The sequence below is a fragment of the Alligator mississippiensis genome, chromosome 3, assembly GCF_030867095.1.
Source record: "Alligator mississippiensis isolate rAllMis1 chromosome 3, rAllMis1, whole genome shotgun sequence".
Lineage (NCBI taxonomy): Eukaryota > Metazoa > Chordata > Crocodylia > Alligatoridae > Alligator > Alligator mississippiensis.
Window position 1 is genome coordinate 198,279,879 of NC_081826.1, and position 27,898 is coordinate 198,307,776.

Consider the following 27,898-nt stretch of genomic DNA (forward strand, 5'->3'; position numbering starts at 1 on the left):
CTGCTTGCCCTCTTCTTCACCCTTCATCCCCTCCCCCCCCCTTACTATGAAACCCTGCCCTTGCTGAGCACATGGAAGTGAGGGGAAAATCTGAAAACAATTATGCATGACATGATACATCTTACTTTTTAAAAAACCAATGCAAGTTTTAGCAGAGGTATTCCACAAACATACTTTTAAGCAGCACTGTAGTACCTGTATATAGAATACAAACTATGTATGATATTAGTCCAAGGTCCAAAGGCTCATGATTTAACATATTGTTCATTAGGCTGGGCTCCAGCAGAGTTAACACCTTCTCAAGCCATGGTGGCCGCAAAGCTCAGCACAGCTCAGTATGTGTGTTTACTCCAGATAACCCCCTGCCAAAGGATTCATATGCTAATCAGCCCCCCACTCATGACTAGAATGAGTCCTAGGATCCTCCAAAAAATTATATGCAGACGAGGTGCAGTGCAACCTGGTCCAATTCTATCTTATGGAGAGTGGGACCACACTAATATATGACAGGCTGAGAGAGGGGGTGGCAGAGGGATTCTGGGTAAACTTTTTGGAGCCCCATTTGGCAATGTTTGCTAGAAATTTAAGGCTGGTGAAGAAACAGGAATCATTGGAAAGGAGAAATAAAGGCACAGCTCAGCTGTGGGAGTGAAGAAGAAGTGGAAATGCATGCAGTTTGGTGGCTCACCGTGACTTGAAAAAGAGTTGATGCTGCAGGGAACGGAGCACAATGAGCTTCTTCAGATAAGCTTCACTAATGTAACTTTGTGATAGGTTCCCATCAGTATGTTGGCCCATAATGGGCTATGTGTTTTACAGCTGTGGTCAGTGTTGGCTGTATTTAATCAACTTCATAGTTGGTTTCCCTTACTGAGCACATGCTGCTTTTGGCAACAGTTTAATGATAGATAGCATATTTAATGTGAGTTTGCTGTATGTGATTGTAAGACAAGGAACATTTTTTCCCCATGCTGAATGAGGTAAAAAACCTAATCTTATATTCAGGTAAATACAGTACACCCCCAAAAGGATATCCAGAGGATTTTCAAAGATAGGTAGAAATTCCCAAAAGTATTTTCAAAGATATACAGAAATAAAACAGTGTTGGGAAAATATTTGAAAAGAGAAAAACAGCAAACGTTTAAAGCTCTTTACTTCTGTAACTCCTTCCATGAATTACTCAAGACTTTCCAAAATAATTATACCTTAGAATGAGATGTGGCATGTGAAATGTAAGGTAGATTGGCTTGGTTCAAGTGAAGTTGAAAATTAGACTATTAATGAGGAATGAGCTTCAAAATTAGGCATAGAGGGATGCTGTGATCTGGCTGATTTATGAACAAATTAATAAAGAGGAGACTTATTGAGAAGCATATCATTCTGATACCGTAATCCAGCATTCTGATTAATTAGCATTTATTTTATTAAGTTGATCTCTGGCTTAACAATGAAGCTTTTTTCAGCCAAGTATAGTTTGTCATTTGCCTGACAAATTAAAAGATGTCCTCTGAAATTCTTAATTTGTAACTTATTATGATTTTTTGTTTTTGTCCACATCTAGTTTTCTTCCCTAGTCTTATCTTTTTTTTATTTAGCTCTTTTGTTTACATGTATATACTAATTATATTTTAATTACTTCTATCTTATAGGTACTTCCTTAAAAGTTCTAGGCTATTCCACTTGATTGCTAGAGGTTTTTCAGATGTTTTAAAATTCTCAGATGATTTTGTATATCAAACTGGTTCATACTGGGCGTATCTACACATTTATTAATGAGCAGTAGTTACTGTGCATTTAGTTTGCTACTTGCTATTATGAAGTACTAACTAAATGCTCAGTAACTACAGTTATTGCACAGTAGTGCCAGCACATTTTTTTCTGACACTTACTGTGCACTTGCCTTATAACACTGCACAATAATGTATTAGCATGGTTCTTGACCAGCACGCTACTGTGCAGTGTTATTAGGTTACTGTGCAGAAAGCGTTTCATGTAGAAATGCCCACTGAAGTATTTGTGATACTTCTTTTGCTTTTATGTAAATTATGGGAAAGAATATTAAAGAATGAATTCTCAAATGTGAAAATAAAAGTAGTCAAATAGATTGTTGTTAAAATATAGACTTGAAAATAATATCACATGCTCTGAGTTTTGTCTTAGGTTTTAGATATTCAGAAATATGCATAATCACATTAACAAAAAGTTACCAGTTAGCCTGGATTTTCACAGTGATACTACTGAAATGTGCGTGTTTTTGCCACTGTTACTATCTCATACCTGTCTACTCATTCTATCTTTCTTGACCAAGCAAGTCAGTTGCTTTGTCTCAGTTCCCCTCAGCTGAATGTCTCAGAGGTATAAATCTTGAGTAAGAAAAGCATCTTCAAACATGCTTTACTTCTTACTGCCCCATAAATCAGGACTGAATCTAGTGAAGTCAAATTGGTTACTTCAGTGTGAAAAACAGGAACTATGGCTGTTGTGTGTAGCATCACATCATTCTTGATCCCAAGAATCAATTCTTCACCTAAATGCCCTGTGTCTTCAGATCTGTCTAATAGTCCCTGTATAATATGGCCTGTGTACACAAGCACCTAAGCTCATCCCTCCTGCCACCTAATTTTATCTTGACTTTTATAACTTCCAAGCCCCAGGTTTATATATACCTCCATGGGATGTGTCCACACATGCAAGCACATGCGCTTGTAGCAGCTCAAGTAGAAGCAGTGCAAATTTGAGCTGGGGCTTTTTGCCTCAGTGCACGTGCTTGGACATGCACTTCGTTGTGGAGCAAATTGTGCCACTTGGGGCAAAATAACCCTGCCTAGCTCCTCGTGGATCTGCAGCCAGGGGGTGCTAGAGACCGGGGCCAACACCTGTGCTGTCCCCTGCAGTATAAAAAGCCACCCTGTCCTGGCCCCATCAGTACAAAAAGCTGCCCTGGCAAGGAGCTCAAGGCTACTCGCCCTCAGGAGCTTCTGGGGCCCAGCCAATTGACTGGACATTAGGAGGAACTTCTTCACAGTTAGAGTGGCCAAAATCTGGAATGGGCTGCCAAGGGAGGTGGTGCTCTCCCCTACCCTGGGGGTCTTCAAGAGGAGGTTAGATAGGCATCTGGCTGGGGTCATCTGAACCCAGCACACTTTCCTGCCTATGCAGGGGGTTGGACTCGATGATCTATTGAGGTGCCTTCCAACCCTAACATCTATGAATCTATGAAGTGGTACCTGGGGACACTACCCCTTGTGCCAGCTGGACTCTGCACCCTTTACCCACTGCAGCAGTGTGGCAGTGGAGGCTGCTGCCTGGCTGTGACCTGCTGTGCACCTGCCAGACCCAGATGGGGACTGCACAGCCAGTAGAGGCATCTGCCCAGCTGCCAGTGGGCTGTGGCTGCAGAGTTGGCCTCTGTAGGGCACTACCACCATGTGTCTCCTGCCCGGCCATCTGAGCAGCTATTGCCCATAAGATGTTCCGGGTATGGTGGCCTGCTTTGAACTGTCAAAGCATATCCTCCTGGCCCCATTTGGCCAGGAGGTCAGCCACAGCCAGCTGGGTCCAACGTGCCAGCTCTGAGCAGGCAGGTTCCTGCCACTGGCCTCCCTAGCAAGAATTCTCATGCTCCCTATTGGAAAACTGAAAAATCCCTGATAAAAAAAATACCAAAGTCACTCTGTAAAATACCCCAAAATCCATGTTCCTCCACAGTTAAAACAAAAGGCCACTATAAAGAGAGAGAGAAAGTGAAACGGAGGCAGTGATCAGTTAGGCAATATTTTATTAATATATCTATAGTGTTAAAGCAATGTGGAAGCCTACCGGTGTCTCTTATCATAATAATAAAGTGAACTCTAAATACATGTTTCATGAATACATGAATATATATTTTGCTGCCCTCCCACAGGGGCTATGGCCGGCCCCCACACAGGGGTTATGGCCGCCCACTAGGGTGTTCAGCCCCCACACAAGGGCTACAGCCCCCCAACGGGGTTTGCAGTCCCCCCACAAGGTCTATCACTCCTCAGTAGGGGTTATGGCCCCCCCACAGGGGCCAAATGGCCCCCACAGGAGCTACCACCCCCACTGCAAGGCCTACATGCCCAACTGCTGCCCCACCTGGCCCCATCGCCCACCAGCTGCTGAAACCTCTCCAATGGCTGCCCCACCCAGACCTACCACCCCGTTCCCCCAGACCCCCAATGACTGCCCGGCCCAGCCCCATTCCCCACTTGCACCCCCAGACTCCCATGGCTGCACCCCCAACCCCAGGCACTATCACTTTATAAAAAAAAAAGAAAAGAAAATAAAGCCTCTACTTACTCTAGAAGCAGGGGCTGGGGGTGCTCTGGGGCCTCCTGGCAGAGGCCCCCAGGCAGCAGAGGGCAGCGGGGGGCAGGAGGGCTTGGGCTGGGGCTGTCCTTCTGCCCCACACTGTGCAGGCAGTGCCCCAGTAATACAGATAGCAGCTGGACTTCTGGTAAGTGCTGGGGGGGTTGTTTTTCTTATCCTAGGAGGATGCTAGGGTGGGAGGGCAGGGATCAGGGGCCTCATGGGGGATGGGGGGGATGGGGCCAGGCAGGGCAGGGATTGGGGGGGTTTGAGGGGAAGGCAGGGGTTGAGGCTGGGCAGGTCTGGGGGGACTGGGGGAGTGGATAGGAGTCTAATATTCTCCCCAAACTTGCAGCAGGGAGGAACATTTTTTCATTCCCGCACATGCCTCTTGCCCCATCTCAAAGGGGTTTGAGATGGGGCAATAGGCACATGTGCGCTCATTTGAATGCACCAGGTTGTCAATAAGCCAACTCATTCTTAATCTCATCTGAAATCCTGTTTTTTCTCTTATCTATATCTATCTCTCTGTGCATCTGCTCCATTTTTTGGCTCTTTGTGACTCTAGCTGTGTCCACACATGCAGGTGCATGTGGTTTTTGGCACCACAAACCTCTTTGTGGCACCACAAACCACATGTATTGCATGTTAAACCATGTGCAGCACTGAAAATTTCTAGCATGGAGGCAAAATTTGCCACCAGGTTTTCCTGGTAGCAAAAAACCCCTCTGAAAAAATGTGGCACAAAGCACACAAAAATAGCATGTGTCAGGACTTCAGGACAAACATGGAGATGGGGGAGCAGGAAACCCAGGGGTGCCTGCTTCTCCATTTCCATGTGCTGTGGAGCCCCCGGACACTCCCCTGCTTGCTGTGGCACAGGGTGCCTCAGCGTGGGGGCTGCCTACTGGCTAGCCATGTGCTCCAGCTAACCTTGTGCTCCAGCTCTACCATGTCCCCCTTCTCACCCACAGCACATGGAGCCTGACCAGAAACTGAAACTGGCCATGGGAAGTTTGACCACAGTGGGACAATGCATCTCACAACAAAGGGCACATAAAGGGGAATGTGCTGCAGCATAAAGTAGCAGCGCTAATTTGTGCAACTGGTGTTTGTGCTATTGCAAACATATGCTGCTACTCATCTGGACATGGCCTCTGAATGTTTTATTTAACTCTGCAAAGGATTAGGATAAAGTTTATGTATGAAAGCAACCCTATGAAGTGAAGCAACATTAAAATATATTGCATATAAAAGTCACCATGTACCTCAGTGTCCTCAAGGCTAGGGACAGACATTCAAAAAGCCTGAGCCTGAATTGATTCAATCTTTGCAGGTTAGTCTAGCCTTGCTAGGCTAAATCAGTTTGTAACTACACAGAGATCCCAGACATGCAGGCACATGCCTGCAGTGGCTCAGGCTGGAAGCTAGGGGCACTAGAGCAGCCCTCCCTTCCTTCCACAGCGCTGAGTTGAGCGGGGCATGGCTAGGCCCTGTCAGGCCCTGTCTGATTAGTGAGGTCTGCTTGCACCATCCCCGGCTTTTCCCCACTCGCTGCTCATGAGCAGGAGTGTTAGCAGGGGGATGGGGTCTGGCATCACTCTGAGGTAAGGTGGGGTGTGCAGTGCATGCATCTGTTGATGATACAGAGCTTCTCAATCTCCCTCCCTGCTTTTTTATACAGTCTGCAGCAAACTGACAGGCAAACAGCCGGGGGGGCTGTTACTAGTGTTTATCACCCCATCAACAAAACAATAGCCTCTCTCCATTACTTCAAACTCTTCTTAAACAGTTTACCAGTTGACCTGTTGATTAGCTCCAAAAAGCTCTAAGCGGTCACTGTTCTGTCTGCCTGTCTCAGTGATATTGGAGACATGAACACACAGACACCTCTCAGCATTAATTAGCATACCACATGCCTAGTGTCCATGGGGCTGGGGCTGGGGCTGGGGCTGTGCTGTGCTGTGCTGTGGGAGATGGGAGGGAGTGGGGTGGATCCCTGCTTGAGCAGTGAGCAGGGTGAGGGGTAGGGCAGGTGGAAGCCAGGCAGACCCTGTTGTGCCTACAGTCTTTGCAGCCAGGGAGCAGAGGGGAGGGGCCAGCCCAGTTCTCTGGAGCTGAGAGCCCTGCCCAGCCCAGAGAGCATGCCAGGATGCTGGGGGACTCTGGTTTAACTTAAACCAGGAAGGGGTCAGGGACTGACATTGCATAAACCGGTTTGACCCAAATCAGTTAAGTGATACTACATTCAACCAGGTTTATCTCAAACTGGTTTCAGCTATTTTCAAACTGCTTTATGTGCACTGAATATCTGTTCTGTTACAGGTTTAAGCAGTTTCTGATTACTTAAGCTGCTTTATGCGTAATGTCTGTCCCTAGCCCAAGAGTAAACTTTAGCAGGCACTGTAGGGCGGTGATTCAGACAGAGCCTTCCTGGCTTACTGTTTGCTAAAAATATGCAATGGAAGCAACGGGGAGAGGAGAGTTCTAGTTGTATTGTATGCTTGCCAGTTCTTTCAGGAGAATGAAGTACAAAATCCTGTTCTTATCTGGGTCTTGCACCAAATGGAAAAAACTGTCCAAATCAGATTTGTCCAAGTTCTGTTTATAGACCCTGTAGCCTCCTTTTTGACATGTATACTGTACCGACATGATACCTGACACTATGGATTATGCATTAGTTGACTATGTCTTTGTAACATGCTGTGTGGATTGCCTATTGCTAAAAAATTTGCACTGAGAAATTTAAAAGGATACTCATGGTATGATTATCAAATAGACCTTAGTGGAAGAGATGGAATTTATTCATAAACTGCTGTGACAGAGCAAATAGTCTAAGAAATGATTAAACATATATGTGATAGTTTTGTGTCCAACATGAGCTATGGGGAGGGATCATCTAGTACCATCTTGCATAGGCATCCAGATACATTTTAAACATTCAAGGATGAGCAAGATCAAAGACTCTGAACACTCCCAATCTGCATTTTGGTGGATAATTTTACTTACTTAAAAAAATTCTGTCTGCCTGCAGGCATGGAACCCGTTGTGCTGGAGAAGTGGCAGCCACTGCAAACAACTCACACTGCATAGTAGGAATTGCCTATACTGCCAAAATTGGAGGTATGTGAAACAGTTTGATACTATTAAAAAAATAACTCACATGAACCTTTCTGAACAAGTTGTCGAAATTTGTTTGCCAAACAATGTTAACTAAGTCAAAGAAATGTCTGTGATACAGAGGTAGTTGAATGAAGTTACTGAAGCAAAGACTTTTGTTGTGATGTTTCATCAGTGCTCTTTAGAACACCACAAAGACACAGAAAATTTTCTTAAAACACAGAACCTAGAGTGAGAACATCTGAGTTACATTCTCAACTCTCCTTCTTACCTTCTCTGTAAATCATTTGCCCAATTGATACTGGGATAATAATTACAGTCCTCACAGGAAACTGTGCATTTGTGTGTAAAGATGAGTTTATTAATGCCTGCACAGTGGCTTGAAATCCTTAGATAATATAGACTACATTAAAGAGCATTTTATCATGTGCTGTGGGACGCGATGTTGGATGCTTTAATTAGCAAGCCACGCTAATTCAAAGCACCTGCACGTCACGTGCATCAGTGTTCCCATGCATCCCTGCACTGAAAAAATGGCAGTGGGGCGCTTTGAACTCAATCTCATCAAACATGTTTTATTTCGAAACACGCTACCATCATTTCTTCATAGATTTCATAGACATTAGGGCTGGAAGGGACCTTGGAAGATCGTTGAGTCCAGCCCCCAGCTCAAGGGGCAGGAAATCAGCTGGGGTCATAGGATCCCAGCAAGATAAGCAGCCAAATTTCTCTTAAAGGCATTCAGTGTAGGTGCATGAACCACCTCCGGTGGCAGGCTATTCCAGACCTTGGGGGCTCAGACAGTAAAGAAGTTCTTCCTTATGTCCAACCTTAAACAGTCTTGCTGGAGTTTATAACTGTTTGACCTTGTCATCCATTGGGGTGCTCTGGTGAACAATCATTCCCCCAGGTCCTGGTGAACACCCCGATAAACTTATAGGTGGCCATCAGATCGCCCCTGAGCCTGCGCTTTTCCAGGCTAAAGAGTCCAGTAGCTCTCAGCCCGTCATCGTAATGTCTGTTTTCCTGACCTCTGATCATGCACGTGGCTCTTCTCTGGACTCTCTCAAGCTTCTCCACATCCTCTTTGAATTGAGGAGCCCAAAACTGGACGCAGTACTCCAGCTGCAGCCTCACCAAGGCCGAGTACAATGTTTCATAGTTGGTAGGTTTGGAAGGGACCTGAGCAGATCATCAAGTCCAACTCCCTGCCATGGCAGGAAAAAGTACTGGGGTTAAACGACCCCAGCAAGGTGTTCGTCTAACCTCCTCTTAAAGGCCCCCAGGGTAGGAGCCAGCACCACTTCTCCTGGAAGTTGGTTCCAGGTCTTAGTCGCCCTGACTGTGAAGTAGCGCCTCCTGATGTCTAGTCTGAATCTACCCTCTGCCAGCTTGTGGCCATTATTTCTAGTCACTCCTGGTAGTGCTCAGGGGAACAGGGACTCCCCCAATGCCTGCTGGTCTCCTCTGACTAGTTTGTAACAGGCCACTAGATCCCCCCACAACCTTCTCTTGTGGAGGCTGAACAGGTTTAGGTCCCTTAGCCTCTCCTCATACGGCCTGCCCTGCTGCCCCCTGATCATGCGGGTGTCCCTCCTCTGAACCCTCTCAATGCTGTCCACATCCCTCCTGAAGTGCGGTGCCCAGAACTGGATACAGTACTCCAACTACAGCCTGACCAGTGCCGCATAGAGGGGGAGGATCACCTCCTTGGACCTGCTTGAGGTGCATCTGTGGATGCATGACAAGGTGTGGTTGGCCTTCATGACCACGTACTCACACTGTCATCCCGTGTTCATTTTGGCATCAATAATGATTCCAAGATCCTTTTCTGCCTCTGTACTGACAAGAAGGGAGTTCCCCAGCCTGTAGGTATGCTGCTGGTTCTTTCTCCCCAGGTGTAGCACCTTGCACTTGTCAGTGTTGAAAACCACCCTGTTTGCATCTGCCCACCCCTGTAACCTGTCTAGGTCTGATTGCAGCCTATTCCTCCCTTCTAGCATGCCCACATCCCCCCACATCTTAGTGTCATCAGGAAATTTGAATAGGGTGCTTTTTACCCCCTTGCCCAAGTCACTGATGAAGATGTTGAACAGCACGGGTCCTAGGACCGAGCCCTGGGGGACCCCACTGCCCATATCCTTCCAGGTCAAAAATGACGCATCCACCACCACTCTCTGGGTGCAGCCCTCCAGCCAGTTAGCGACCCATTTGACTGTGTAGGTGTCGACGCCACAGTCCCCTAGTTTTTTAATGAGAATAAAATGGGAGAATGATGTCCTGGGATTTGCTTGAGAAGCATCTGTGGATGCAAGTCAGTATTTTGCTTGCTTTACTGCCCACAGCATCACATTGAAGGCTCATGTTCATCTTGTGGTCAGTCATGACCCCCAAGTCCCTTTCATCCATAGTGGTAACTAGCATAGCACTGCCGAGCCTATAAGGCTGTGCTGCAGGATTTTCCTCCCAAGGTGGAGAACCTTGCATTATTCAGTGTTAAATGCCATCAGGTTCTCATCTGCCCATTTCTTAAGCCTGTCAAGGTCAGCCTGGATCACCCTCCTGTCCTCAGGTGTGGATGCTTTACCCCAGAGTTTGGTATCAGCGACAAACTTGGCCAGTCCTCTTCTGACTTCAGTGTCCACATCATTAATGAAGATGTTGAACAATATAGGTCCAAGGACACAGCCTTGGGGGACCCTGCTGGTCACAGGGCACCACGATGATTGACTTCCATCAACCACCACCCTCTGGGTCTGACCGCAGAGCCAATTCCCCAGCCAATGGATCGTGGTGGACCTGAGTCCACGTTGGCCAGTTTTGCCAAGAGGTGATCATGGGATACCAGATCGAAGGCTTTTCTGAAGTCAAGATATATGACGTCAATCTCCTCTCCCTTGTCCAGGTGATAGGTCACTTGGTTGTAAAAGGAGATAAGATTGGTCAAGCAAGACCTACCCACAACAAACCCATGCTGGCTATCCCTCAGGTTGTTGCCATCAGCCAGTCTGTTGAGAATGGCCTCTTTAATAATCTTTTCTAAGACCTTCCCTGGGATAGAGGTCAGGGTGATGGGCCTGTAGTTTGCTGGATTCACTTTCCTCCCTTTCTTGAAGATAGGCACCACGTTGGCCTTCCAATCTTCAGGCACTTCACCAGAGCACTAAGAGTTCTTGAAGATCCGTGCCAGGGGCTGGGCTATGATGCTCGCCAGCTCCTTGAGTACCCTGGGGTGTAGATTGTCAGGGCCAGCTGACTTGAAGATGTCCAGCCTGTCAAGGTGTTCCTTCTTGAGGTCAGCATTGATGGAGGGCAGGGAATCTCCCTCACCCAGGCCCCCCTGTCCCATAGTGGGCAGGGGTGTCCCTTGGGACTGGTAAAAAACCGACGCAAAGTACTCATTTAATAGGTTGGCTTTTTCCTGGACATCAGTTGTCAGTTGTCCCATCTGGTTTAGCAGGTTTCCAATGTTGCCCTTGCTTATCCCCTGGCTCCCTACATATTTAAAAAAGGACTTTTTATTGTCCTTGATACTTGTAGCTAGTTGGAGTTCCGTCGTAGCCTTGGCTTTCCTGATTTGCTCCCTGCAGGACCAGACTAGTGCGAAATATTCATCCTTGGAGGTGGATCCTGTCCTCCATCCTTTGTAGGCCTTTTGTTTTAGCCGCAGGAGGTCAGCTAGTCCCCTGAAGAGCCAAGTGGGGCTGCTGTGCCCTTTTGCTGCCTTTCCTCCGAGACGGAATAGCATTAGCTTGTGCATCGAGGATCGCTCCCTTGAGGAGCAACCACTCTTCCTAAGCTCCCTTCCCCTTGGGGTTGTGATCCCTTAGGGCCTCACCGACAAGCCTCCTGAGCTTGTCAAAGTCGAGCTTTCCTGAAGTCAAAGACTTCTGTATTACTGACTGACTTGCCAGCTTTACAGCAGATGGTGAAGGTGATCAGCTCATGGTCGCTGTCACCCAGCTTCCCTTCAATCATTAGGTCGCTGATTAGGTTGTCCCTGGTTGCCAGTACCAGGTCGAGCAGCGCTTTACCTCTCATTGGCCCATAGACGTCGTGTCAGATAGAGGTCATCCATGCAGGAGAGGAAGCTTTATGACCACTTGGATTTAGCCGAGCGCTCTTCCCATGAGATGTCCAGGTAGCTGAAGTCTTCCATGACAACCATGGACCTGGAGCATGCAGCCTCAGCCAATTCCCTGGCAAACTCCTGGTCAAGCTCTTGACTTGGGGTGGGAGGTCTGTAGTAGACTCCCACCATTGTGTCCCCTGTATCGTGTTCCCCATGGATTTTACCCCAGAGGGTCTCCAGCTATCCACCCTGGTTGCCAATGCTGGCTTGCAGGGATGCATAGCTCTCCTTGACATAGAGAGCTACGCCCCCGCCCCTTTTGTCTACTCTATCTCTCCTGTACAGGGCATAGCCATTTATACCCATGGTCCAGTCATGGGTGGAGTCCAGTTATCCCTATGACTTGGTAATTTTTTGCTCTAAGCAGGAGGACAAGTTCCTCCTGTTTATTCCCCAAGCTCCTGGCAGTTGTGTACAGGCAGGCAAGTGTCCCTTTGGGGGCCCTTGCCTTGCCTACCGGTTGTTCCAGGGCTGGGGCATGGATGGGCTCCCTTAAGTGCCTGAGCCTGCTGGCTTTGCAAGGGTTGCTTAGCGGGCTATCAGTGGCAGTAGTCTCCCCATCTCCCAGCGGGCTTAGTTTAAAGCCCAGTGGAGCAGGTCTGCCAGTCTGGCTGAGAAGAGCCTCCTCCCCAACAGAGAAAAGTGGAGGCTGTCCCTTCCCAGCAGCTCTCTGCCTCTCTCACCAAAGAGCTGACTGTGGTCAAAGCCAAAGCCTTCCCAATGACACCAGCGCCGCAGTCTTTGGTTCACTAACTGGATCCTCCTCTTCCTCCTCAGCCTGTAGCCCGAGACTGGGAAGATCTAAGAGAACACCACCTGTCCCCCAGACCCTTTAGCCCTGCTCCCAAATCCCTGTAGTGTCTCATGACTTGGCTGGGAGCGCTACAAGCCGTGTCATTAGTGCCTATATGGATGAGGAGCACGGGATAGTGGTCAGTGGGCTGGAGGAGTTTAGGGATCTTCTCCGCAATGTCTCAGATGCACGGTGACACTGATGCACATGATGTGGAAGGCTGCCAGAGCATGTCAGTTTTTGTGCTTCAGCACATTGGAGCTCTAGTGTGTCAGTTTCCATGTTCCCGCTTCCATGATCCACCATGTGAATTTCCAGTGCGTTGGATCAGGCTCTGCATACTTGTGTAGGAGCCCAAAATATTTAAATCTTCTCTTATGGAATCTGTGTGGCTAGTGTGTAAAACTTATTTTTGTCCGTTTGGTGTACCATATCACCAATAATGAAAAATTCACAAATGTGTCTACAAAAGAAATTATTTTCAACTCTCAGGAGATCTGGAAAGGAATCTGTGATCTTTTATGTTTGTTTGTCACAAAGGTCCAGCATTCTTGTATTTATATTTTAAAGGCACTTTTCATTTTAGAAATTATCATCATGTTACTAGTATAGATTTTTTTTAAAAGAGTTTAAAAGTAAGGATGAAAACAATTTTGATAGAGTACCTATGACCCCAAAACATCCACCCCTGCATTCTTAATGGCAGACACATGCACAAAGTTCCCTGTGGGTTTGGCGGAGAGGGCAAGTATGTATCTAGCCAGATCCCCAGGCCACTTTACAAAGAAAAGAGTTTGTCTGCCCAGCTATCTTTGGATAGGCTAAAATATGGTGTCTTGACTGTACTCAGATTATGTCCCATTGTGATGGAGGTGTGCACCAGAATATTCTTATCTCTCAGAGTCTTGCTGATCAGGAATGGAAGGTCCTGGAACTCGTACTGCCTCAGAGGAAGGATTGTGGATTTTCTAGCCAGAGTGATACAGTGTAGAATTTAACGGGGATTCTCAGTTGTGTTTGAAAATTAGAAAGTTGAGAGGAAGGGTGACAGAGATGTGCACCAAGGACATTCAAGATTTACTGCAAGTAGCAGTAAAGGTCTATGAGAGCGATGGAGGCTTTCTTAAGGGAAAGTGGGAAGAGATGGGTATAGATGATGCTGATATTAATGGTTACACCAGACTACTGTTATTCTTCTTATTATTATTATAGATTAAGGCTAAGTACAGATGTTCAAAAAGCCCCTGGCAGAAAGTTGTCTACCACACCTTACGTAAAGTGCTGTAAGTTAGAGCACGTTCCAGCTGAACAGACTTGTGCTGTTCAGTGTGGGGGAACTGTCTGACTGATTTGGCCAAAGCCAGCAGGTGGGGGACACTACCACACACCTCCTAGGAGGCTGCTGGAGTGCCCCCTCCCCAGCACTACCCCTCCCCGTCATCTGAGGACTGTCAGAGAGAGAAGGGAGGAGAGGCAGGGGAAGGGAGTTTAAAACTGGGAAACCCTGTAATTCAGGCTCATGAACTAGTGATTCCTTGTCTAGTAACAGAGAAGCCATCTGGGAAAGTGGAAGCGTGAAACAGTGGATGTGTACATGTGCATGAAAAGATGGGGGGAGGGGGTACAAGAGATGGAACTGCAGAAAGTTATTGCACCAAAGTAAGCAGCTCTGGTCAAGCAACTCCACTGACTTAAATGAAGATTTTTAGCCACATGTTTAAAAAAAGGCAGTGGGGTGCTACAGGAATGCTATCAGGAATGGCACTACTATCAGGAATATGTTTGAAAAGGGTACCATTTCCTCTCCACGGACTAGATAAACTATAAATTTTAAACCATGTTGAAGTGAAGCAGCTAATTCCTAGTATAATACGATTTAAAGAGCCTGTGTAGAAAGCGTAGCGATAAAGTAGAGTAGTATAACCTCCTCCAAAAAAGTGTACTTGTTTCCACTGAAGTTCCCTCTTCACAGAAACTAATACTTCTTTCACTTCAGCCAAAATCTGGGTTACTTCATCTCTCAGTCCATGAAGGGTTAGTGAAAAGATAAAGAGAATAGGAAGACAATCCTTTCCATCAATATTTCATCAAATGTTAGAAGCAGAACAAACATGATTAATGATCTTTGTGATGGAGAGTCGTTAAGAAGATATCCACCAGTAATGCTCACTTTTTTTTCTAAATGCTTTGTCCTCTCTGTCTCATTTCCACTTATATCAGAAGCAATGGCCATAAAACAGATCGTGGAACAATTTTGTAGAAAGTCCGAATCTTCTCTCACAACAGAGTAAAACAAGAATAAATCTGATGATGTGGGACAGTATTAATCTGGATCTTAGAGGGGGAGGGATTTGTTTGTTTCGGGTTTTTTGCTGGTTGTGAGATACATTTTTAAAAATTCATATCCGTGCTTCCCCTAGCCAGTTCTTTCAGATCACAGCTATTGTCCCCCTAGCCAAACAAAGGGAGTTTGATTATTTGAATATTTGCCAGTGTCTCTCTTTACAGCGCTTATACATAGCAATTACCACCTACAGGGCTTCGAATTTGTTAGACTTTTCATAGGACAGGATGGGTAGCTTGTTATTGTTTCAGCCTTATTGTGGAAGTTGCAGAGCATCTGTGGGGATTTGGGTGCTTAGTTACTTGGCTGAGCTTGAGTCCTGACGGGAAAACAGTTACACTGAATTACGGCAGAACAGCTGTAGATTGTCTTTAACTGAAAGGATTTTTTTCAGCTGTTTCTTTATGCTTGAGAAAGAGACTGATTAAAAAAAAACATTTGAAAGGAAAAATTTTCACTTAGTTTCTGAATGCCTTATTTTGATTTGTTAGAAGTTCACGTTAATTATAACTCCACCTACGTTATTGTGAATATTTGGAAAAGTTTAAAGAGTTCTGAAATTTTAGGTGGGATAGTCTGGAAAGCAAGCCTGCTAATTGTCTTCTGGACAGTCACTATTGTGCTCTCACCGCTTGCCAAAAGCAGTTTGTATATTCTGTGGCAAAGCAAAATTAACAACTATTGCAATTAAAAAAAAGAAATTAGAGGTTATTTGAAATAGCCAATGCAGTATCCACTGATCAAAGATACACTTGAAGGCTAGGTACAGACATTCAAAAAATCCAAGGCAGAATCAAAGGTATGTGGTCTTCTGTAAGTGGTGGGGTTCAGATAGATAGCAAACAGAATACACATTTGCCCTTTTTGTCAGGGTGGGGCGCAAATGTTACACCAGGTTCCAGCATTTTAAAATCAGTGGATGTGCACTAAACCTCTGTTCTGTTAGAGGTATAGACCAGTTTCTGATCGCTTGTACCAGTAAAAGTGTAATGTCTTGTACCTGGGTTTAGGTTGTAGCCGTGTTGGTCTAAGGATATAGGCAGACAAGGTTCCTTGGGTGAATTTGATATCTTTTATTAGACCAAACCAAATGGTTGGAGAATAGTTATTAAGCAAGCTTTCGGGTTCAAAAACCCTTCGTCAGGCTAAGGACGCTGCAGCAGTTGCTGCGTGCTCTTCCTGGATGGAATGAAAAGTAAACAAGCCAACCTCATCACAAGAAGCAAACTTCCTCAGCCCCAGAACACACCAAAAGGATCCAGACCGTGCCATGACAAGAAATGCAAAACCTGCCCCCACATCTCCACCACCTCCACTATTACTACACCCCACAACAGAGCCATCAGCATCCCAGGATCTTACAGCTGCACCTCCAGGAATGTAGTATACCTCATCCAATGCACCAAATGCCTTGATGGAAGATATGTAGGAGAGACCAGACAACAACTGCGCACCAGAATGAACGCACACCGGAAATCCATCAAAGACAGAAACACCCAATTACCGGTGGGGGCACATTTCTCACAGGAGGGCCACTCTCTCTCCAATCTCTCAGTCCTGATCCTCAAGGGAAATTTACACAACACATCCCAGAGACGAGCCTATGAGCTCCATTTCATCAACCTGCTGGATACTAGAGATCAGGGACTAAACATAGACATTGGATTTTTGATATGTTACAATCTGCCTGGCAACTGACTCCCCAGCCCAGCCCAGCCCAGCCCAGCCCAGCCCAGCCCCTGGCTTGTTTACTTTTCATTCCATCCAGGAAGAGCACGCAGCAACTGCTGCAGCGTCCTGCCTGACGAAGGGTTTTTGAACCCGAAAGCTTGCTTAATAACTATTCTCCAACCATTTGGGTTGGTCTAATAAAAGATATCAAATTCACCCAAGGAACCTTGTCTGCCTATGTCTTGTACCTGGCTGAAGTACATTAACCAGTTGTTGGCAGAACAGAACAGCACAAATTTTGTAGTCTTAGCTGGGTTGCTTTGGATTGTACCAGTTGTTAATGTAAACTCTGGTATAGATTATTTCAGATGCCAGGGACAAAACCTGAAATTACTATTGACTATAGTAAATGTTAAATCTTTAAAGACTGTCATACAGTTCTTAACACACAAATGAAAACTTTCTTCCCATGATTTTTTAATCTTGCTTCATTTAAATATGGTTCATCCTTTGTTGTCTTAATCTGGAGTCAAATATCCATTGATCCAAGATGTTCCAAGTTTATAGCCTTTATTCTTTCTTGCTACCCTGATCCTAAAAAACACAGTACCACCTCTGTATTCTTTTTGTCAGAACTAGCACATTAGCTTGTCAAATACCATATATATGTATATGCTTGAAAGAAATGAGAACATAACTGTCACTCCTCATTAACTTTCCAAGATTATGCTGAGGAAGAAAAATAAAACCTGAGATTCCCAAAGTTGCTTTAATGGCCTTTTTTATAAAGTAAAGTTCATAGTGAGATCACTGTTTGTACAAGTTTATTATCTTACAGAACATGAGCAGTTTTTATGTGAACTCATTAATATGATCACTTCTCAGTTTCAGGTCAATTAGAATGAGAAAAATAGACCCTCTATCAGCCTACCAATCCATACACCTTGTGTTAATTGGAAGTTAAGGCCTTGGTAAACACTCAAGTTAATTCAGTCTAAACTCATGAGCAAAGCTAAATGTTTTTATAATTAAAATATGCAGATTGGGCTTATAAATACCAATGGTCCTTTTAAAGGGGAAAGACTTTGGATTTGTTAATTGTGGAAGTTAGCATCATCATATACCAGTTCACACAATTACATGCTAATTGCTTTTTACAATATAAAATCCCTACAATCAAATCCCACATAGGCTGTAGGGAGGTCTTCTATGTATTGCTCCCATTTATGAGAAGTTTTTAAAAGACATCAAATTCAGAATTAAATTAGATTGAAATATTGTGATGGACCTGAAAGTATGTACATATTTAAATTCCAAGATGTTCTAAGTGTATAGCCTTTATTCTTTCTTGTTACCTTGGTCCTAAAAAAACACAATGCCACCTCTGTATTTTTTTTTTGCCAGTACTGGCACATTAGCTTGTTAAATAACATTGTTTGCTGTCCAGATGACATGCGTGTGAGTCCTGCACACAAGAAATGTGTTTCAGAATTTAAATTTAAGAATTCTTCTTTAGTGAAGAAGGATGTTCACATTTTGGTGAACTGGGGCAGAGTAATGGTTATACAGATGGTTATTTTGCCAGTAGCTACGGGCACAGACAGAAGTGATAGTTTTCATCTGATTTGGCCACAGAAAACAGTCTATAGCCATGACCAAATGTAAGTGCACAGCTGCAGACTGCTTCAAAAATGACTGATTGGGTGAAAATAAAGATCCTCATTGCATAAGGGGTCAGATGAAGACTTTTCAAAACATAGCATCTTCTGTAACTTCTGTCTGCTCTGTATATAGAATCCTTTTAACTAATGCTTAGAATGATTTGTGTGTACACAATAACTTTCTCAGTGGCTTCCCTTTTGCACAATCCTAAATAAAGTCATAATCCTCTTTTTATCTGTTGATATGGGTCCTTTGTTTCTCTCTGTCAACAAAGTTATTAAATTGATATCTCAAATTAAATACTGGGAGTTTCACAGAGAAGGAAAGAAAAACGTAATCTTTATTTTTAAATGATAAATATAAATATATTAAGGTTGATTTTTATTTAAATATCCCTACCATGAACATTTCTCTTTGAAGTTGAAAAATTGTGTATTGGGTAAAGAAATTTGAACACAGATATTTACAGAACACACAATCTAAATGCCATAATGAAAGGAACAAAAGCAGTACAGTCTACAGAGAGAGCCAGGTCAGGGTGATACCTTCAAGATCCATTCAGAAAGAAAGAAACTTGTAGGCTACAGTCTTAAAACACATAGTTCCCTGTATCTCCTCTGTAATTTTCTGTATTTTGGTTGCAAAGGTATTTTTTCCCCATTTTAGAAAAAATACTATCCTTAATGCATAGATTTTAAAGATGAGAGAGACCATTATGATTATATTAACTGATCTCCTACGTAACATTGTTTCCTTGAAAACAAATTTTGTGTAAGTAGTCTCATTCTTTGCCTTTCTTGTTTTGAAGGGGTACGGATGTTGGATGGTGATGTTACAGACATGGTAGAAGCAAAGTCTCTTAGCCTTAATCCACAATATATCCACATCTACAGTGCCAGCTGGGGTCCAGATGATGATGGCAAGACTGTGGATGGACCTGCTTCTTTAGCACGTCAGGCCTTCGAGAATGGCATCAGAGCGGTATGTTTACATAACAACGTATGTCATGGACCTGTTCTATATGTATGCAAAGGCAAGAGACTAAGAAAACTGAAGTTCTTAAAACACATTATTAACAAAAAGACACTCTTTACTGTAAGAGGAAAAATAATTTGTATAGCTAGTGCATATTAAATCCTATCTAAATAAGCAAACTTTCTGCATTGTCATTTGGAATACATCATCCTCAGTGTCCTTTAAAACTTTGCCTTGAGATAATGTTGTCATCTACTAGTGAACACTAAAATTAAGGAATTGTACTCTGAAGGATAGGACCGAGTCATCACATCCAGACTGCTATGAAATAATAAGCAAAAGCCTTTGTTTTTCCTTTTTTCTCTCTCTTGTTTTGAATTGTTTAATTTCTAAATTTAAGCTTAACCTATTTAATGGTGAAGAAGGAGCATGAAAAGGCTATATCCACATTCATTTAGAAAAATTATATGTGTCTTCAGAAAACACATACCCTCTTTACAATATAATTATTCACTTCTGTTCTAGTCTATACTAATTCAGTTGCTTATTTTGTACAGACAGCACAGTACAAAAAATTCTAAAAACTGCTGCATGAAAATAACTTTTAAGATCTTTCCAACTTTTTCAGTCACATATTAACAGGCAAAAGGCAGGAAGGATGGCACCTTATAAGTGAGCTTGTTCAGAGAGGGGTGAGCTTTTGTAGGCTACAGCCTATTTCCACTCCATTCATAGTGTCTGATGAAGTAGGCTATATATGAAGGTTTATACCTCTGTGAACTAGTTAATTTGTAACATGCCTTTTGCTGACAACCTTTTGATGCTGAGTTTTTAGTCCTTCCCTTCTCCTCCTGTCTCTTAAATAGATTAAGTAATTCCTGGTCTTCCCATACTTAAATCACTTTCCACTACATGGAGTTAGATGGAAACCATTTTAAAATTTTGTTTCTGAAGATATAAGTGCTATTTCGAATGCCATGAGATGCTTTCTAGTAAAAAAGTTGACTAGCTACATGACTGAAAAAATAAGATTAGCACAGAATACTTATTCATGAGCGGAATGAAGGGAGCATTTAACCATTTAATTCAAATGCAGCAACATTTTGGTTCAGATTCAGAAAATGAAGCTCTTATTTAGTTCAGTCATTGCGGAATGGGTACAATATGTACAACCCTACTCTCTACTCCGAAACAGAGGTATCTTTTGAAATGTTAGGTGAAACTATACACTAGAGTAAGTTAAGTCATCATATGGGTGGCATGCCCATAGTTTTTTGGGGCAGCATTTGCTCAGTGCAAACAGGCTATTACCAGTGCTTCACCCCTTAGCGGAGAGGCACAGTAATAGCACAGGCCGCAGGCAGCTATTTTGGGAAGCTTGGTCATCCGTCTATTCCAAATGCCTGTTTAAATTACTCACATCAGTCTTCTACATTAGTGGAAAAAATAATGTAAGTTACACACTAACATTTCTGCCAATGTGTTTTTTTTACTCAAGAATTAATCAATAAAATTTGAAATATTTTTAAAGTATCTGAACACTGGACCACTGTACTGGGAAAGAAAAAAATGGTAAATGGAAGTTCTACTCTGAAAATTGGTTCTAAATAGTGACATTATAGGGTTTTGCTTATGTGTCTTTTGTACCAAATAGGCTTAATTTACAGCTAAAATATACTGCCTCTAATTTACAGCCTGCCCTCTAAAAATAAAATGGTGCTTTTCCTATCTTCTTCCACATTATTACCAGTAGTAAAGGTCATACAGATCAAATAAGGTCCTCATTGGGTGCGTCTACACAAGCTCATGTGCTAATGCTTAGTAGAATTAGTCTACTGAGCATCGGTGTCACTAAAAAGGCATGCACTGGCACTACTGTGCAGTAGTGCTGGTTACTATCCATTGAACTTGTACCTGTTATTACAGCTACTAAACTTAATGCACCACAAGTATTGTGCATTAATGCATGTGGAGATGTGCCCACTGGCACCAGCAAAAATCCATTGTTTTCAGTAATGCTGTAAGTCACTTGCATCCCTTCAATTATAGAAGCATAACTTCTTAATTTGGCAAACAGAGGAACAGAATACAGTTAAGTCGCCCATAGCCTTCTTGATTTAGAGTAAAAAATGCCTCATTTTGTTCCTAAAGTTAGAAGATTTGTCTCAATAAGAGAAATAAATATGTTTCATTAAAAGTTGATCTGAAAATATAAGTATTGTCTGTTTGAATTATAGAAGGAGGCAACTCATGATAAGATTAAAAAGTGCTCTTTGACAAAGCTCTCCCATGGATTAGCAAGAGAGCATGGAAACCTTTAAAGGTAGAACCATTTTCCTAATTGTATCCAATAAAGTTTCTTCTTTGAAGTTAGAATAAAGTTATTATTTGCCTTTACATTCCCTTTACATGTTTACAAGATTGAGACAGATTTTGAAAAAGGTTACCTTGGACTCTTTGTGCAAGTGTTTGGGTTCCTAAAACCAGATTATTTCATGAACAAATGGTTAGGTGCCATTCCAAATACTCTTTGAGTTGCACAAGAAGTTATAATAGCTGCAAACACAAGTAGGCAGTCTAAAGGGCATGCAGTTTGCACACAGAACCTGGCCTTTCCTTGAAAAATATTGGTACTAAATAGCAAACATAGTATTAAATTTAGCATCTTCAATCCAAATAAAAGTGGCATACTTTGCAGGATTCCCTTTTGGAACCACACAGAAGATCTTCCATTTGATATTTTTCTTTCACCCTACAAATGCAGTTTTGTCCTTGATGTTAATGCAGGTGAAGGGAGACAAGAACATTGAGCCAAGATCCTTTAAACAAGTCTGGGAGGAAAAATTATGCCCAGTATGTTTAATTAAGAAATTTACAGGAGGTGCTGAATAATTACTTTGATTAAAATATAATTAAACTCAGTGATCCCTTTTTATGGACTAACAAAGTAAAAATGAAATGGGTACTTCTTGAGAGTCACAGTTTCTTCCTCAGGCCACTCTGAGAATGGGATTCTTGAAAATATGCCTAATTTATCTTTAGTTTGTATTGTTCCATTTAATAAGCTCATCTAGGGTGTCTATGACTTTTTTTTTAAACTGCTGCTCTAATACGATTACCACTTCTAAATCCTGCACTAAATAACAAAGATAAATGGCTGTACATTTTCAGAGTTCCATAGAAACAGAAAAGCATGCCATGAATTGGAAAAGACGAAATCTATTTTAAAAGGACAATATGTAGCAGCAAAAGTTTATGAAACAAAACCCTAAAACATAAATGAAACATGGTATACAAATGCTATGCAACATCAGGACAAAGAACAATGACAGGAAGCTTTGTAAACCATTCTCAAATACCATTATTTTTTGTGTCAGCCTGGATTAATTTGTTTAATTTTATTAGACCTAAGTATTTGCATTTAAGGTGTATTTTTGCTTCTGAAAGGTTTGCTTTCAAACAGTATTTATTGGCAAAAGTATGTTTTCATCATAACCTCAAGTGGAAAATGTCTGTTCCTAGAAGTACTATTGCTAAAGCACTAGCTAGTATGTATGGAAATAACAGAAGGCCTGAGTTTTAAATACTTGTGCATAAAAAGTACTTGTTTTAGTAACCACCAAAATCCATTATAATTGTACAAACAATAGAAAACCTGGAAAACCAAGTATATTGGAGCATATCCAATTGCAACAGTTGTGCTGAAAAAATTGGTTTTGAAATATGTCATGTTAAGCCCTATTGACTCTACAAAAACAAAACAGACTTTTTGTTGTAAAACATGCTTGTGACCAAATCAAGTAATAAGAATGTACTCTTTCTTTGGTAGGGTGTCAAGAACCCCAAATATTTCCTAGAGGAACCATTAGATTATCTAATCTCATTGCCCATATATCATAGTCCGTATGTTATAACCATGCTAGAGATCTGCATTATGGCTCTTTGACATTTTTTTTTTCTGTCCACAAAAGCAATTGATGAAAGGCAGTTAAAATCTCTTTAAATAACCATGGCTTTCAAGTATTCTGCTGTTGCTGTTAAATGGTGCTTGACAAAGACACACTTTTTCAATTTTTTGTTTTGCATTACCTATTCTGCATAACCATGAGCTAATCCAAAGATGTGACAGGACAGATCAGCCTTAATGTAACATACAAGATGAGGACAGGCAGTGAAATCTAAATCAGAAATTTTGGCTTTTTGCCTAGGTGTCGGCACAGGGGCCTTCATCTTGTTCCCACTGCATCATTCTATTTAGCGAGCTGAACACAAGCCAGAATGTTTGATGGCCATTAATGATCAGATGTTGTGCTGCTGAACCTCTTGTGAGAACTCTGCTTGGTGCCTCCCCTCCCATCCTCACTGCCCCTTTCCATCTCTCTCGCTTCACCAGCTTTGACTGCGGAGTCTATGTTTCAAATATTTGTTTGGAGCAGAAGGCTCTCTTACAATCTCCAAACAAACCTCACAACGAAGGGTGAGGATTTGGAAGGTGGAAGAGAGAACTACATGCATATTTATTAATTTTATAAATATGTGCTATTAGATTCCAAAGGCAGGTGGGGGGGGGTGTTTTTAATTTGTTAACGTTCAGGTAGCAGGGTTGCCACTTATGTTTGGAAAATAATACGCTGGTTTTAAATCCATTGAAGAATTTTTTTTTTAGCATCTTCAATAATCAACATTTGCATGATAATTTGCATAATTACCTTCAGATGAAGCCTGTTAACATTGTCTACATAAAATGAACCTTTATTTTTTAACATTGTTGCAAAGCTGTATGGAAACTGTAATTAATAATATTACTAATAATACTATAATAATAATAATAATTACTAATAATATTTTGCACTTTGAAAGAACCTTTCAATTGAGTGTTTCAAAAGCACTTCACAAAAATGACAATTATCTCTTTTTGTACATGAGGAAACCAAAGCCCAGGGAGGTCAAGGCTAGATCTTCTAAATTGTAGGCATCAGAATAAGGACATACAAAAGTGAACACACAATTTAAGATTTGCATGAATGCATACTTACATGCATGTAAATCCCAAATTGTATGTGCATGATTTCTAGCCCGCCAGCATTAGCCATTAGACTAGCCATGAAAATTGCATCTCTTACAGATCTTTATGTTCTCCCTTACTTTAGCCTGTGGCATGTAAAATACCACAGGCTTGTCTAGGCATACAGGCACTTCAACATTGTGTGTGAAAAATTGGAAGTTCCTGTATTATAACTGATCATGTGTATAGTTTACATATTTCTAATAGTTCTTCCTGAAAGATAGACTTATTATCACAGCACAGTGCTATCTGTATTTTATTCTCATAATGCTGCTTCTGGATACCATGAGATACAACATCATTGTTCCTTAATAATTTTCACAGATTCCTCATTTAAAGGCTAGAAGAGACCATTCTTACTATCTAGTCCAACATACAGCATATAATAAGTTATAACACTTCACCCAGTAGTTCCTGCATCAAACTCACAACTTCTGGTTGAACAGCAGTGTATCTTTTGGAAAATCTAATCTTAAGGGCCTCTCCATGAGGCAATGAACTAGCCTAGTATTAATACTATATTAATAACTAAGCTAGTTATTAAAATGAATCATTACCTTCACTTATTAAAAATGTCATTGTTATTGCTGTTCATCCTAATTTGTTCAGTTTGTTTCCACACATTAGCTGTTTTGATTCCTTTGTATGCTGAATTAAAGAGGCAAACACTGCTCAGTCCTCATCAGAGCCTGTTGGCACATGCATAGCAGTAATGTGGCTGCACTGGTCCTGGTTGAGGAACAAGCTCACACAGAGCAGACAAAACATGTTTTAGCACAGAGCTGATATGTACCAGACAGACATTCCTTAAGTTTCTTCTCATAAGACAGGCACTCTCTTCCATGATTATCCTACTTGCCCTTCTCAGTACCTGTTTCAGTTTAAACGAATTTTCCTTACGTATGAGATGCCAGAATTATATCCTGTATTCCAGATGTGGTCTTACCACAGCCCTGTACATGTCTGCTAGAAATACCTCGCTTCATATTTCCTAGGATCACATTTGTTTAATGGCCTCACCATACTGATGATTCATGGTCAGTCAACTAGTTCATCCAGGTGTTTTTCCTCCTATGCTGTTTCCATCTGATGAGCCCTTGGGTTAGAGCATAGATTCTTGTCAGTGATCCCTAAATGCATGACCTTTTATTTTGTACTAGTAAATGTCATCTCATTTCTATTTCTCCAATCCTCAAAATTATCTATGTCTTAATATATAACATTCTGATCTTCTCTATTGATGTTACCTCCCAACTTTGTGTGTGACAGTCATTATTGAAAATATTAAATAACCTCAGTCCTCAAATTATCTTCCAGTCAAACTATCCTCCAGCTCCAGCTTCTTCTACCAACCAATCACAGTCATCTCCACTATACATAGGTCTTTAACCATTGTACAATTCTTGTATTAATCTTCATCTCCTCCAGCTTAATTATTAATTTCCATGAACTACCATATCAAATGCTTTACTTAAGTCCAAGATGATTAGATTTATCATATTGTCTAAAAGATCAGTTCCATTATCAAAACAAAATATTACATTAATCTGTCATGATCTTGTTTGGTATACTGAATTTTATCTCATTGACTTCAATTACTTCAGTATCTTTTATTATTCTTGCCTTCATAATTGTTCTGAAGCATTATATACTATAAATGAGCTACTTTTGTCTCTCCCTCTAGCTTAGTCTTCCAGGCTTTTGAAAAAAATTTCATTTCACAAGCCTCCATTTTCAAAGTGTAGACACTAGAACAGGTAGTGTAAGAGTGAATTTGTAGCCATGATGATCCAGAAATTATGCAAGAGACAAGGATTTCTTAAGGTGATATGTTTTATTGGATCAATTGCATAGTTGCAATTGAGTTAGACAACTTTTGAATGCAAGACATTCTTCACAAGGCCTGACCAGTACAAGACAAGCACATCATAGAAAAAACATTTGTGGGGTGGGGGGAGAAATAAATTGTCAGGGATGGCATACAAACAATTAGCAGAAGAAAAGAAAAGACTCTGATATTGGGAGATCAAAGCCTATCAAAAGGCAGAGTCATTCTTACATTTCATGTGTGGAAAGAATTCAAGAGTCAAGTAGATTATAGTGTAACATTAGTGTTAAGTAGTTGGTTATGTGTAGAGCCTCACTAAATTCACAGTAGAGGTGGCCTGTGCTGCAGTTCCTTTAAGCTTGCAGGTTCCCCTGCATGCCACCCCCCCGCCCCACCATTGATTGGTGGAGGGGCCCCACTTGCAGTTCACTCCTACTCAACAGGGAAGCAAAAATCATGGTTTTAAATATGGCACCATTTTTCCCTCCCTGCCAGTCACCAGCCCTCCAGGGCCCCTCAGCCAATCAGCAGCAGGAGGCAAAAATGGTGCCATGTTTAAAACAATGGTTTTCACTTCGCTGATCAGGAGTGAGCCGCAAGCAGTGGGGCCCCTCCACCACTCAGTGGCAGGGGGGCATGAGGGGGAACCTGTGAGATCTAAGGAGCCACAGTGCGGCCCACATCCTCTGTAAAATTGGTAGGGACCTAGTTATGCACTTGTCCTTGGACAAGTGGTTTCAGGATAGTTTCTATGCATCTTGATAGCTTGGCAGTTGTCACTTAAAGTTTTCTACAAGCTCACACAGACTTCCTCAACCAGAACATCAACTACCTCCATGAGAAGGCTATACTTGCACCCACAGATGCCACTAACCTGTACACTAACATCCTACACCATGAAGGCGTAAAAGTTATCACTCTAACAAATCCTTGCCCCAACACTAGAACAGGACACAGTATTTCTTTAATGGTATCATTAATGCTTAAGTAGTGGTAATAAATCCCCCACTTACATATTCTAGAATCAAAGGGTACCTATGCACATGCTGAAGGGTGAGGGCGAGGGATGTTTTAATTAGAGTGGTCCCTGGAAAGCTTCTCTGATTAAAATGCTGCAGCATCACGTGTATTAAGCCCCCATGGGGTGCTTTAACTAAAGCTCATTTGATGAGCTTTAGTTAAAGCGCCCCAGCAACCATTTTTAAACCCATGGGGCTTATACACATGATGCTGCGGCAATGCTAGAGCATTCAAATTACAATGTGGAGCAGACTCAGTTAATCCAGACTCAGTTAATTGAGTCTGCTCTGGCACGTTCTAATTAGAATATGTCAGAGCATATGTATAGGCACCCAAGGTTTTTTCTGTTAGCCACTGAATGGCATTATAGCTTCTTTTCAGTGGGTTTTCCACCATTACTCTTAAGTTCCCTCCAGAGCCATTGATTTCTAGGAAAAATAAGTAAACAACCCCCTGGCCCCTCTAAAGATCACTTCTACTCTTTATTACAAAATGTCTGATCTTGCATTTGGCTGTAGTAGAGAACATGTTTCAGGGCATTTGGAACAGTTTTGCAAGAAAAATATATACTGATGTGATGTAGCCCTCTCCAAACTAAGACTGCCTAGCAAAAATTAGGATGGCTAATACCATTTGACATGTGCCACAAAATGAACAGTCCTTCCCTGTTCTCCAGTTTGTCTATGTATTTAGCAACTGTTAGCAAGTGTTCAGTCCAAGTACTCTCAATTACAAATATTATCTTCCAATAAGTGAAGTAGCAGAGTTAAGGATCTGCAATACCTGGATGGGCTATAATACTATCTATGCTATTTTGTTTTGGAAACATACCAACACATCAAACCAAGAGATTCCTTTCCAGCAATATTATTTGGTAAGTGCTATTTTTCACAGATGATTAGTATGTAGTGCAAAGCAAAAACTTACAAAAAATAAAATAATGTAACAGAAATATTCTT

General features: G+C 42.1%; 1 protein-coding gene across 4 annotated transcripts in view; it reads left to right on the forward strand.

Moving 5' to 3' along the window:
• The window catches only part of PCSK5 (proprotein convertase subtilisin/kexin type 5), a 374,668-nt gene that overhangs the window by 146,282 nt on the left and 200,488 nt on the right, over nucleotides 1-27,898 (forward strand). For all 4 annotated transcript variants that reach the window (XM_006272449.4, XM_014608722.3, XM_019478075.2 and 1 more), the window contains exons 6-7: nucleotides 7,364-7,452; nucleotides 18,860-19,032. In XM_006272449.4, coding sequence (XP_006272511.1) covers nucleotides 7,364-7,452; nucleotides 18,860-19,032 — 262 coding nt within the window. The remainder of the gene's footprint in view (nucleotides 1-7,363; nucleotides 7,453-18,859; nucleotides 19,033-27,898) is intronic.